The sequence below is a fragment of the Panulirus ornatus genome, chromosome 26 (assembly GCF_036320965.1).
Source record: "Panulirus ornatus isolate Po-2019 chromosome 26, ASM3632096v1, whole genome shotgun sequence".
Taxonomy (NCBI): Eukaryota; Metazoa; Arthropoda; class Malacostraca; order Decapoda; family Palinuridae; genus Panulirus; species Panulirus ornatus.
Window position 1 is genome coordinate 8,613,915 of NC_092249.1, and position 14,424 is coordinate 8,628,338.

The 14,424-nt window shown below is 39.6% G+C and overlaps 2 protein-coding genes across 2 annotated transcripts; both read left to right on the forward strand.

Annotated features, from left to right (window-relative positions):
* Positions 1-1,081: 1,081 nt before the first annotated feature.
* LOC139757446 (uncharacterized) lies at positions 1,082-2,828 on the forward strand. Its single transcript, XM_071677970.1, has 5 exons — positions 1,082-1,160; positions 1,418-1,495; positions 1,612-2,253; positions 2,338-2,528; positions 2,625-2,828. Exons 2-5 carry the CDS (start codon positions 1,418-1,420, stop codon positions 2,740-2,742), a joined length of 1,029 nt encoding a protein of 342 aa, XP_071534071.1. The 5' UTR covers positions 1,082-1,160; the 3' UTR covers positions 2,743-2,828.
* A 6,181-nt stretch (positions 2,829-9,009) lies between these two features.
* LOC139757370 (uncharacterized) lies at positions 9,010-10,300 on the forward strand. Its single transcript, XM_071677781.1, has 6 exons — positions 9,010-9,109; positions 9,291-9,338; positions 9,434-9,496; positions 9,626-9,787; positions 9,880-10,011; positions 10,119-10,300. The coding sequence occupies exons 2-6, from the start codon at positions 9,291-9,293 to the stop codon at positions 10,224-10,226; spliced, it is 513 nt and encodes a 170-aa protein (XP_071533882.1). The 5' UTR covers positions 9,010-9,109; the 3' UTR covers positions 10,227-10,300.
* Positions 10,301-14,424: the final 4,124 nt, after the last annotated feature.

Genomic DNA, 14,424 nt, shown 5'->3' on the forward strand with positions numbered 1-14,424 from the left:
TTTATTCAATGTATTTGCATACCCGAACATGATACTGATATAACCCATATAGTCTGTAACACATCTTTTAACGTCAGATGGGACGGAATAAGCAACTAAATGGGTAGACTGTCATCCAATTATTAAAGATGCTTCGTGAGGAGGATGAACACCTGGGTGGATTGTGGACAGGCAAGCGCAACCAGACTTCGAACATATGCAGGCTCGACCCAGGAATGGAACGTCACCAGCTATACCACGGAGGCCCATGTTGTACTATAAACTGTTGAGAACTGTTTATGGTTTTCGATTTCATGTGTTGAAGGATGTAGTCTTCAACACTTTTTTCAGCCACCTATCTGGGGTATGTAGAGCCCTTGAGAGCTGCGATATTGAGGAAAGAGCTCTATGAATTCAATTTGCTCCTAAACGTATGAAAAAATGTAACAGTTTTGTATTAGGCGAAATATCACACACACACACACACACACACACCCACCAGTGTGTGTGTGTGTGTGTGTATATCCAAGGTTAAGAGACGGGGCAACAAGAGTGTAAAATTTTCTCCTCGTAGCACACAAATGGTAATCACACACACACACACACACACACACACGCACTAGTGTGCCTATGTGCATACATTCGTAAGAGTAAAGACATGGTGCTATAGTACATACATACAAGGTTAAGCGACGGGGCAACACGAGTGTAAAACCCTCGCTCCGTAACACACAAATGATAATCACAAATAAATATCATTAGCGTAGAAATAGAAAGATAAAGGGAGAGAGAGAGAGATATGTCGAATGTACAATGAGTTAACCGGTAGTTTTCTCGAGTGTTAGACCATATTCGGTTGTTAGCAACAATTCCCTCTCTATTTATGGACCCCAGATTATCATTTCAGCACCTTTACCATTGCACAAGTAGATACGAAAAGATACTATGATTCGTGCAACTAAAATGTAAGTGGCTTTACCAGTCACGGTTGAGTTTCGTGTCACGAAAGCAAGCGTGAACGAAATGATCCAGAAGGGTTGCCACATGTTGGAGGGTGGAGTGTGTGGAGGACGTCTCCTCCTTGTTGGTGAGGAAGGTGTTGAGGCGGGCGGGTGGAGCGAGGTTGGTCATTCCACGTCTGACCTCAAACACGACAACAGTCTCTGCTGAAAGTGCTCAAGGTTGTATACTGAAAGTTCTTTTTTTTTTTTATGTTTGGGGTTTGAAGATCAGGTTATAGGATTTGTGGGTTTATGGTGTAGATATATTGAGGTAAATTTTGGTTATAAAATCTGTTTTTGGTTAGTTGAGGGTTGGTTAATTTCTATTAGTTTCGTGGAAGTATCCACTAAATGCCTTTGTTTTGAATTCTAAGATGTATTGTTTGCTAATATTTGCTAAATTCTTCAAGTTCTAAGTCATAACTGAACATATTCAGATGTGGACTTTGACGGTACAGCTCCTGTGCGTCTTTGCGGCTTCCATTACTGTTCTCGTTACTGCTGACCACACTGGGGTAAGATTAACACTATCTAATGCACTACAAAACCTACTGCTCAATTTATACTTAAAGCTTGCATATAAATCCATTTCGTATCTAAGCAAATCATTGAAACCCACATAACTCCACAGGACACTAAATATACTAATAGTGCATCAACTGGAAATGTGGTAGACACCATATCTACTGGTAATATCCTCTCCGGCCAATTTGCTTCGTCTGACGGTTCCACGAACACGGGAGGCATTGGACGAGGCTCCTTGCCCTCCCCCAGACCCATATCAAGCACCGACAACCAACTCCACGTAGACTCCACTGGCGGGAGATTTGCCTCATCCAGTGGCGCAGGCGCCAATGTCGCAGGCTCTGCCGATAGATTCCGTCCCGCTGGCGCGACTAATTTCGGCACTGCGACAGGAGGTACAAGATTTGGTCAAGCTGGTGTGGGTGCATCAGGTTTTAACATCGGTGGCCGCGGTGCTGGTGCAGCCGGGGTGGGCGCCGCCTTCGGCACTGCTCAAGGAGCAGCCTTCGGTAGTGGTCAGGGAGCAGCCTTCGGTAGTGGTCAAGGAGCCGCCTTCGGTAGCGGTCAGGGAGCAGCCTTCGCCAGTGGTCAAGGAGCCACCAGAGTCGTAGAAGCACCAGTCACTCCCACAGTCACAAAGACTATCACCATCGACCACTTCGTGACAGCGACTGACCTGGCTTTCCATAGTGTACCAGTCACCTTGACTGACCTCGTCGTGAGGACCACAACTCTCACAACTGCCCGGGTAAGTAACCTGAACTTCCACAACTATGCAATATAAATCTTGACCCAGAAATGCAACGATAAACTAATTACTCTTCACCTACAGGTCATCCGCACACCCGTCGATGACCGTGTAGCCCTACAGACAACTGTGGTAATTAGACCCACGTCCCTGACGGTCACTTGTAGCAAATACTACTACAATGTGGTCACTGAGGTGTCTGTAGACCATGTCATTATCACCCACACCTCCTATATAATCGACCAAGTCACGTACACCACAACAGCCACCCAGGCGTAAGTCAAAACTATAGGATTTTTCAAATGCTCTTTAAATGACTTATTCTCCCACCAAATGCAAATTAACACTTAATTCCACTTCTTTTCTGCCAGATCAACGTACGCATCTACCATGGTTCGTACCATCGTCCACACCCAGAGGACAACAGTAACGGACTACCACACCATCACTAACACCGTCCATGGCCAAGCTGGTGCATATTATTACTAATACTGTCCGATTCGAAAGCAAGATGTTCAAATTTCATAACCATTAAATGTACATAACAAAGAGTTTATTAAAGAGAATTATTCATGTATCTTTATATTTTTTTCCTTTAAATATTCATTGCCATTGAAGATTATCTTTAATGTATACATAATCCCTTTGACAAACTCAACACTACTTAGTTTGTAACTAGCATAACGACAAACAAAAGCCTAGACTTGCTCTACACTACAATGACCTTTATCATACTTGGCTTAAAAATCATACATTACTTAAAAGTTTGATAAATAACAAAGCATATATTCAACCACAAAACTAAACCTAATCTAAAACGGTCTTGGTATAAATTTACATCCTAGAATACTTGCCAAATATGCATTCAGGAAATCGTATTCTTAAAGGTAATAATCCATCCTACAATAAAATTGCCCCTTCCATGAACACTACAACTGTGCCTTCAAAATACATTCTTAAAACCTTATATCATTTACGGTAAACACTTACCCTTAATATTTCGTCTTATTCTATGCATTTTCAAGGATACATAACCCTTATAGCAGGTAAGTAAAATGGTAGGACTTTATGCTTAATAGCCTACAGGATATGACCACAAACTTGATTATCCTAGTCCCTCATGTATGCACTGCGTCCACCCAACATAAATGGTGAGAACATTAAAAGTAATACGTGCATATATAAAGTACTTACTATCAAACAAATGGTAAGATTTCTGCAGTAGAGATGTAGCCTCTATACTTCTATTCTACCCCAGCGTACCTTCATGACTCGCACCAGGGTCATGTCTACTAGATGTGTCCATGAAGCAGTCGACTTGTGAATGTGCAGGTACTGTTGGTGACATGAGACCCTAAGTAAACAGAAGCCAAATATGTAATGTTGAATGATTGACTGGTTTCCTCAACTCCATCCTGCACCCAGTACGCTTGCATGAGAACTTAGAAATGCCAGAAAAACAGCATATAAAACAGAAGGGATTACTAAAAAAGATTCCTAGAAATCGCAGGAGTTTAAGTGCTTGAGAAATCCCTTCGTATAATAGATTTTAATCGTGCAATGCTCAGTTTGAGCTTGCTTTAATGTCTCCGACAGGATTTAATGTCATGAGTTGTTTCAAAATTCAAGACACTCGAATCTTTAATCAGTTCAGAAAGTCAGCAAGCTGGTGAGGTCTTTTGTGGAGTCTTGGCCTGGCCTGACACAGCTGGAATAAATTGTTCCTCGCAGCTCCAGTTGTAACTTGGTATATTTTCTGGCGGGTCGGTTGATATTCTGGACGTGATGGCTTCCTGAACATCTGGGTGCGGACTTCAAGGCTACTCTTCGGGGGTCCTTCACATGCATTGACCCACATCGTCCCCTGAGGCAGCATAAGTGTTTCGGACTGCTTCGAACTCGCTTCATACACTTTCAGAGATGAGGGAGGCTTTACTTAATATATCGTCCAGAAGCCTGGAATAGGGGTCTCGCTTATGCTGTAGAGTAAGTCTTCTTTTGGGTTTGGGCATAGTCTGCCATGCTTTCGGTCCTTGCACTCGGAGTTTTGGCCGGTCTATGCAACAAGAATGTCCTTCGTTCTGTCACTGAATTATATTCTATGGGGCCCTAATCAAGGACATCCCATTAACGCTATATATATATATATATATTCATGGGGATAGGGGAGAAAGAATATTTCCCACGCATTCCTCACGTGTCGTAAAGGGGACGGGAGCGGGGGGCTAGAAACCCTCACCTCCTCGTATTTTAACTTTCTAAAAGGGGAAACAGAAGGAGTCATGTGGGGAGTGCTCATCCTCCTCGAAGGCTCAGACTGGGGTGTCTAAATGTGTGTGGATGTAACCAGGATGAGAAAAAAAGAGAGATAGGTAGTATGTTTGAGGAAAGGAGCCCGGATGTTCTGGCTCTGAGGGAAACGAAGCTCAAGGGTAAAGGGGAAGAGTGGTTTGGGAATGTCTTGGGAGTAAAGTCAGGGGTTGGTGAGAGGAAAAGAGCAAGGGAAGGATTAGCACTACTCCTGGAATAGGAGTGGTGTATGTGATAGAGTGTAAGAAAGTAAACTCTAGATTGATATGTGTAAAACTGAAAGTGGATGGAGAGAGATGGGTGATTATTGATGCATATGCACCTGGACATGAGAAGAAAGATCATGAGAGGCAAGTGTTTTGGGAGCAGCTGAGTGAGTGTGTTAGTAGTTTTGATGCACGAGACCGGGTTATAGTGATGGGTGATTTGAATGCAAAGGTGAGTACTGTGGCAGTTGAGGGAATAATTGGTGTACATAGGGTTTTCAGTGTTGTAAATAGAAATGGTGAAGAGCTTGTAGATTTGTGTGATGAAAAAGGACTGGTGATTGGGAATACCTGATTTAAAAAGGGAGATACGTATACATAAGTAGACGTATGTAAGTAGGAGAGATGGCCAGAGAGCGTTATTGGATTACTTGTTAAGTGATAGGCACTTGAAGGAGAGACTTTTAGATGTTAATGTGCTGAGAGGTTCAACTGGAGAGATGTTTGGTCATTATCTTGTGGAGGCGAAGGTGAAGATTTGTAGGGGTTTTCAGAAAAGAAGAGAGAATGTTGAGGTGAAGAGAGTGGTGAGAGTAAGTGAGCTTGAGAAGGAGACTTGTGTGAGGAAGTACCGGGAGAGACTGAGTACAGAATGGAAAAAGGTGAGAACAAAGGACGTAAGGGGAGTGGGGGAGGAATGGGATAAATTTAGGGAAGCAGTGATGGCTTGCGCAAGGGATGCTTGTGGCATGAGAAGCGTTGGAGGTGGGCAGGCTAGAAAGGGTAGTGAGTGGTGGAATGAAGAAGTAAGATAATTAGTGAAAGAGAAGAGAGAGGCATTTGGATGATTTTTGCAGGGAAATAATGACTGGGAGATGTATAAAAGAAAGAGGCAGGGGGTCAAGAGAAAGGTGCAAGAAGTGAAAAAGAGGGCAAATGAGAGTTGGGGTAAGAGAGTATCATTAAATCTTAGGGAGAATAAAAAGATGTTTTGGAAGGAGGTGAATAAAGTGCTTAAGAGTAGAAAACAAATGGGAACATCAGTGAAGGGGGCTAATGGGAGGTGATAACAAGTAGTGGTGATATGAGAAGGAGATGGAGAGATAATTTTGAAAGTTTGTTGAATGTGTTTGATGATAGAGTGGCAGATATAGGGTGTTTTGGTCGAGGTGGTGTGCAAAGTGAGAGGGTTAGGGGAGAATGGATTGGTAAACAGAGAATAGGTAGTAAAAGGTTTGCGGAAGATGAAAGCCGGCAAGGCAGCGGGTTTGGATGGTATTGCAGTGGAATTTATTAAAAAAGGGAGTGACTGTGTTGTTGACTGGTTGGTAAGGTATTCAATGTATGTATGACTCATGGTGAGGTGTCTGAGGATTGGCGGAATGCTTGCATAGTGCCATTTTACAAAGACGAAGGGGATAAATGTGAGTGCTCAAATTACATAGGTATAAGTTTGTTGAGCATTCCTGGGAAATTATATGGGAGGGTATTGATTGCGAGGGTGAAAGCACGTACAGAGCATCAGACTGGGGAAGAGCAGTGTGTTTTCAGAAGTGGTAGAGGATGTGTCTATCAGGTGTTTGCTTTGAAGAATGTATGTGAGAAATACCTAGAAAAGCAAATGGATTTGTTTGTAGCATCTATGGATCAGGAGAAGGCATATGAGAGAGTTGATAGAGATGCTCTGTGGAAGGTGTTAAGAATATATGGTGTGGGAGGTAAGTTGTTAGAAGCGGTGAAAAGTTTTTATCGTGGATGTAAGGCATGGGTATGAGTAGGAAGAGAGGAAAGTGATTGGTTCTCGGTGAATGTCGGTTTGCGGCAGGGGTGCGTGATGTCTCCATGGTTGTTTAATTTGTTTATGGATGGGGTTGATAGGGAGGTGAATGCAAGGGTTTTGGAGATAGGGGCAAGTATGCAGTCTGTTATGGATGAGAGAGCTTGGGAAGTGAGTCAGTTGTTGTTCGCTGATGATACAACGCAGGTGGCTGATTGGGATGAGAAACTGCAGAAGCTGGTGACTTGAGTTTGATAAAGTGTGCGAAAGAATAAAGCCGAGAGTAAATGTGAATAAGAGGAAGGCTATTAGGTACAGTAGTGTTGAGGGACAAGTCATCTGGGAGGTCCGTTTGAATGGAGAAAAACTGGAGGAAGTGAAGTGTTTTAGATATCTGGGAGTGGATTTGGCAGCGGATGGAATCATGGAAGCGGAAGTGAGTCATAGGGTGGGGGAGGGGCGAAAGTTCTGGGAGAACGTTATCTTGGAAAGCAAAAATGGGTATGTTTGAAGTAATGGTTCCGGAAATGTTTTGTGGTTTCAAGGCGTGGGCTATAGATAGAGTTATGCGTAGGAGGGTGAATGTGCTGGAAATGAGATGTTTGAGGACAATATGTGGTGTGAGGTGGTTTGATCGAGTAAGTAATGAAAGGGTATGAGAGATGTGTGGAAATAAAAAGAGTGTGATTGGGGGAGCAGAAGAGGGTGTTTTGAAATGGTTTAGTCACATGGAGAGAATGAGAGGAAAGATTGACAAAGAGGATATATGCGTCAGAGGTGGAGGGAACGAGAAGTGGGAGACCAGATTGGGGGTGGAAAGATGGGGTGAAAAAGATTTTGAGTGATCAGAGCCTGAACATGCAGGAGGGTGAAAGGTGTGCAAGGAATAGAGTGAATTGGAATGATGTTGTATACCGAATTCAACGTGCTGTCAATGGATTGAACCAGGGCATCTGAGGCGTCTGGGATAAACCGTGGAAAGTTTTTTTGGGCCTGGATGTGGAAAGGGAGCAGTGGTTTCGGTGCATTATACATGACAGCTAGAGACTGAGTGTGAACGAATGGGGCCTTTGTTGTCTTTTCCTAGTGTTACCTCGCGCACATGCGGGGGGTGGGAATTATCATTTCATGTGTGGCGGGGTGGCGACGGGAATGAATAAAGGCAGACAGTATGAATCATATACATGTGTATATAAGTATATGTCTGTGTAGGTATATATATGTATACGGTGAGATGTATAGGTATGTATATGTGCTGTGTGTGGACGTGTATGTATATACATGTGTATATGGGTGTGGTTGGATCATTCTTTCGTCTGTTTCCTTGCGCTACTTCGCTAACGCGGGAGACAGCGACAAAGTATGATAATATATATATATATATATATATATATATATATATATATATATATATATATACCTTAGCTTGAGCCAGGTACCCATTTTACCGAGCAACCCCTAAGGGTGAATGAACAGCTGCATTGACTACCGCAGCTACGATTCGAACCTATGCACTCAACTGTGGCCGGCTCGTGAATGCATCACGGTCAGTAACGCTAACTGCTATACCACGGAGGTCCCTTGGTCTTAGAAGCCTAAACAATGGTTTACAACTGAAGAGAAGGCTGAGTATGCATCTGCTATGCATCATCGTCAACGACTCCGAAGTGTCTGTACGTATTGGTGTATAGAACATAGACATACGTGTTTGCATAAGTGGAAAAAATTAATACAATCTCAAATGGTCAACTGGGTTTATTGTGTCAACCTGACGGTGAGATCACATCAGTTCCCACGAACTGAATCAGAATCATCGGGCTGGGTGCTTACTGGTGTTCTCCAGGTTGTGGCAACGTCTCGTCCCGATCATGACATACACTTCGAGTGCACTTCGAGGCCTACGTTCACCAGTGTTGCTTCTGAATGCCACACCATTATTCGTATTTATCAATGTACGAAACGAGATGTACGTTTGTATCTTTTGTTATGTGTGTGTGTGTGTGTGTGTGTGTGTGGGTTTGTGTTGAGTGGATCACATCCACAATAGATGCATCGAGTTTTAACCAGGGAGAGACGGATACCAGATGATATAATTGTCTACCATCGTAAATTTCTACTCTAAATGAGAAATTCAGTTGTAAGGAGATTGTTCCAAAAAATCAGATCTGAGGGTGTAGGTCGCGCGCGCCCTGGCTTCAGAGCAGAGATCTGGAATGGGCAAATTGTCTAGTGGTCTTAAAACGAGAGTTCGTGTTTTCGGAAATGCCATCATTCGCACCTATTACAGAAAGAAGGGAGTCTACAGTGTTAATTCTCACTCAGCGAAAATTTCTATATACTCCATCCGCCATGAGTTGCTTACATAGTCCACCTGCAAAGAAATCTCGAGTCGATTATCAGACATAGTCGTTGATAAAGGAAGAAGTAAGTCAGAGACGCATTCGCTATGCGAACGGTTTTCCCGCCAAAATCGGACTATAAATAGGTGAGCGCAGTGACCTGGTCAGTTGTTGTGGTTGTCCCGTCTTACGAAGCACAAGGAGTATTATTTATCATTGTAAAGGTAAGAATATGTTGAATTATTTTTTTTATTTTTTTTGTGAGAATTGTTTAGTTTAAGTTTTCGTTATATTTTGTTTTTGTTTCGTTAGTAGGGTTTCGATATTGAACGTTTTGCGTTGGAGTTAGTGTTATTAATTCTAAAGATTTAGTTTTAAAGAAACCTTTTTTTTTTTTCTTTCCAGATGTTCGCTGTACTGATCGCCCTCTTGCCTCTGCTTGCCGCAGCTCAGGTATTGGATCTTTATTCCAATTTCATTAACTACAAAACACTTCATTGATAAACATATTTACCCATTTTAACACTTTTTTTTTTTTTGTCCATCAGGTCGAGTATGAAACCCACTACACCCCTGTGTATACTCCAACTACATCGACTGTACTTGTAACAGTAAGTTATATCTATCTTGCTCAAATAATCTAAATTACATTAATCTTAAAATTTAGATTTAATTTTAATTAAATTAAACTTAACATAGCACATCCTAATCTGTTCTTTAACTTCAAACATTCTTCGAAGGTAACCGTAACCCACACCCTTCGCGAGACTACCACTACAGACGTCTGGATAACTGACCACACAGTATCCGAATGTGTAGTGACCGACTACACCACAGTATGGGATCCTATACCTGACGACTGGGACACTCGTGTATCTGTCATCAGAATCACTTCCACTCCGGTAAGAAAACAAATTAAATACAATTTCGACTATATTACTCGGTCACTAAAATTCTTATCCATTTCATTTAATGATTTTTTTATTATAAACAGGTTGTCATCGTAACAGCCACAACAGGATACAACCCCGTGAAGACATTCGTTTCAATCTTCACAGAATTCGCAACCACAACAGTAACTGTTAACTACGTACAAACCATTACGCACATCGACGTCACTCACAACGTAAGCTAAATTAAACTTATTAATTTGATATTTGATGAAGTAAACTTCGTACTTGATGCAATTTTAACTACAGTTCTTGTTTCCTACTGATATCTCTTTTCTTTCAGATCAAGACTATACCTGTAGTCACAACCCAAGAACTCGTACAGAAGATAACTACAACATACACCAAAATTGTTACCACTACTGTAACGTCAAATGGTCATTACTATTAATTTTTGATACTTGTAAAAATTTAGTTAATGTATTTATATTTACTATTCATCAATAAATCTGCACTTCTACGTTTCTTAATTTTTCTTTTCACTGACCACAGCTTCCCGCGTTACAGACCCACCATTAACGGGGAACTGAACCTTTGAATAACTCAAATTACATATATAACATGTTATTTTCTCTTGCGAGTAACATTTAAACCATATTTTCCTTTAGTTCTTCAGTCCCATGTTACATAGTGCAAAACTCGCATGAGGTAAAATGAGTAAATCACTCTCTACAGACAAGACGCACAAAGGACCATCACATATTACCTATTCTAATAATCTATACAATGCTAATCTATTAATCGATAGAATAATATCCCTAAACTATAACTTAAACAAACCTACACATTCTTTCAACTTTAACAATTCGTATGTAAGCGTAAATAATCCAAAACAAATTTTGTACGTGGTTTTTCATATCTTCGTATGACTTTTCACACTGACTTGAATCTTCTAATGCTCATTCATCTAGAGAAATTCCCAAATTTCACTCCTTTGGACATTAAGATCTACATATTTCTAACACCGAAAACAAAATAGTTATCTACATAACCAGCTGAATACGGATACCCAATCTGTTCCTTTAAACAAAACTATGTAAAAAAAAAAATAGTAATACTTTGTAAGTAAAATACACTTGTCCTTGACCCTAGCTCTAACATCAATGCCGCTCACATCAACATTCCACTCCTCAATCGCTGACCAAAGCAACGTTGTGTGAATAGTAGTCGTATAGGTGACAACACAAGATGCTCATTGTGAGGGAAGTTACGCAATGGCCGTAGTCGTAAGTACCTATAGACAATCTCTATCATAAGGAAGAAGTCTCTCGACAAATATACTAGTCTACAATTCCCTGCTTTAAGATAACTCATTTTTGGTCATCGGAAACCTTTAAAACGTAATGCATATCGCTACCAATGTGTGAAAAATCAAATTTGAATAAAACCACAAATTAATCTCTTTCATGAATAATTAACTATTTGACAGCCAAGGGTAAATCTACGCAAACCCTACTAGCTATGTTGGAGACGTGAAAACACTGATTATTAAAATGCATGGACTTCCATGTAGCAGTCTGGTCAGAAACCATGATTTGTCAAAGGCTCCACTGTACCTTTGTCGTTGGTTTTAAGTTTACATGTAGTTTATGAAACTTATCCCTTGCTTTAGGGGAAATTTACGTTTGGGACAATCTACCTTACTATTCCCGAAATCTCTCCTGTCCCAGTAAATTACTTTACCTCGAGTCTATCGAACTTGTCCCCATTGTCTTAAATGCTGTTTTTGGGAACACCTTCGACGATGCCTTCTTCCCTCTCGTTACTCTGGATGGCCTTTCAAACGCCACTACATGGCTTAAACCTAATTTTATCCAACCTACTCCTCTCTTTCCAGGGTGAGTTTACCTCCTACCCTGTGGACCACACCCACCCCTTCTGCTCCTCATTCTCCACTGTCGGTTGACATTCAGATAATTGATAAATTTCCAATAGTGTAATTACATTACAAACTCTAACGGAATTTTTAAACGGAACTGAAAATACAAAGTTAAGCACTTTGATGTATTCCTGGCTTCTGCAGTTTTGATATACCATTTTCAAACTGAGACGGCAACCGAGGCCCTAATCGAAGCCATCCCATTAACGAATGTATATATAATATATTCCTACGAGTTCACGGGGAAGATGAAACAAGTTCCCTAGAGCACTTTCGTGTAATGATCACATCAGAGGAGATAAAAGAGAAATATAACAATTAGTTGATGTACATCGAAGAGACGAAGCCAGCACTACATTTGGTAAACATGCGATTCTCCAGGACAGACAACGAGCGTTCATAAACTTATTTTACAAATTTTATCAAAGTTATCTAGTTTGTATAGACTATCACAATATTAATTCTTTGTTTAGTAATAAGATTCAATATTTCTCGTGGTAATAGAGGTAAGAGTTGATAACTGAGATGGCATTACTCCAGTCGATACCATGATCATAGTTTTTAACGTGATTAAACAAGGAATTTGACTTTTATCCCGTTCTTATACCATATTTGTTGCTTAAGTCTAACAAAGATCCTTACCAGTCTGCCCAACATAAGTTATCAATTTCTACATGGCACTTTATAGATGCATCCAGTAGAATTTTCTGTTGAATTACTGATTAACATTATTTATAGTATTACTGCTGCTGAAGGCCAAATTTACTTTAAAGGATTTAAGCAACATGGGAAGCAAAGTAAAATCATTATCAAAAGGGAGAACTAAAAGATTCTTGGTGTCAATGGGAGGTTTGGGCTTTACTCTATAAAATGATTTTTTTGTTAAGGGATTTATCGAAGATCTAGGGTACTTTAACTTAGATCCAATAGAATATATCTAATCAAACTCGTCAATAAACTTTGGACAGCAAATACGTAATGCCCTAAGGAACATAGATTGAAATGATTTAACTCTGCCATGCTGAGTAATAATGGATATATGATCATACATTAGTAGGTTTTCTGCATATGCTAAACTTAAACTTGTTTCCTTGCCTATGGATCATGCAATCTAAAAACGGTAACAAACCATTATATTCATTTTCTACAGTAAATTTGATGGAAGGTACTAAATTAAGGGGAGAAATATTTGTAAAATTTTATTTGCTGCCCAGACACAAAGAACATCATCTACATACCTAGACTAAATTGCATTAGAAGGTAAGATATCCTTTAGTAATTTTGTTTCAAAAAATTCCATTTGAAGTTATTTAGTACAGGCGAAAGAGGTTTGCCCATTGCCATACCAAATTTTTGAGCAAAATAATCTCCATTGAATTGAAATACACAGTCTTTTATACACAATTTTATCCGTTCAATGAAAAGAGACTTTAAAACAGGTAAATGAATATCATCCAAGACATCAAACAAATATTCTAAAAGGTCATCAACTGGATCTTTTGTGATAAGTGAAGAATTATCAAAGCTAACTAGTTTGAAATCAAAATTAACATTGATATTGTTAAGCTTGTTGACTACATCTACGTTATTCATGATACTAGAATGCAATTTGGTTTAGGTATGTAGATGATGCTCTTTGTGTTTGGCCAACAAATGAAAATTTACAAATATTTCTCTCCTTACTTAACAATTTAGTATCTTCCATCAAATCTACTGTAGAAAATAAAAATAATGGTATGTTACCATTTACAAATTGCATGATCCATAGGCAAGGAAACAAGTCTAAGTTTAGCATATGCAGAAAACCTACTAATGTATGATCATATATCCATTATTACTCAGCATGGCAGAGTCAAATCATTTCAATCTATGTTCCTTAGGGCATTACGTATTTGCAGTCCAGAGTTTATTGATGAGTTTGATTAGATATATTCTATTGGATCTAAGTTAAAGTACCCTAGATCTTTCATTAATGAATTCCTTAAATTAGCAAAGAAATGATTTAATAGAGTTGAGCCCAAAACTCCCATTGACACAAAGAATCTTTTAGTTCTCCCTTTTGATAATAATTTCACTTTGCTTCCCATGTTGCTTAAATCCTTTAATGTAAATGTTGCTTTCAGCAACAATAATACTATAAAGAATATGTTAATCAAGAATTCACCAGAAAATTCTCCTGGATGCATCTATAAAGTGCCATGTAGAAATTGTGATAAGTTTTATGTTGGGCAGACTGGTAAGGATCTTTCTGTTAAATTGAAGCAACATAAATGTAGTATAAGAACGGGTCAAAAATCAAATGCCTTGTTTAATCACGTTAAAAACTATGATCATTGTATTGACTGGAGTAATGCCATCTCAGTTATTAACTCTAACTCTATTACCACGAGAAATATCATTGAATCTTCTATCATTGAATACACAAAGAATTATAATCTTACTTTTTGTGATGGTCTATACAAATTCGATAACTTTATTGTTGATAAAATTTGTTCAATGACAAGTTTATGAACGCTCGTTGTATGTCTTGGACAATCACATGTTTACCAAATGGCGTCCTAGCTTCGTCTCTTCGATGTACATCAACTGACTGTTATATTTCTCTCTTGTGTCTCCCCTGATGATGTGATTATTACACGAAAGTGCACTTGGGAACTTTTCGTGTTTCATTTTCCCCGTGGACTCATATACATATATATATATATATATA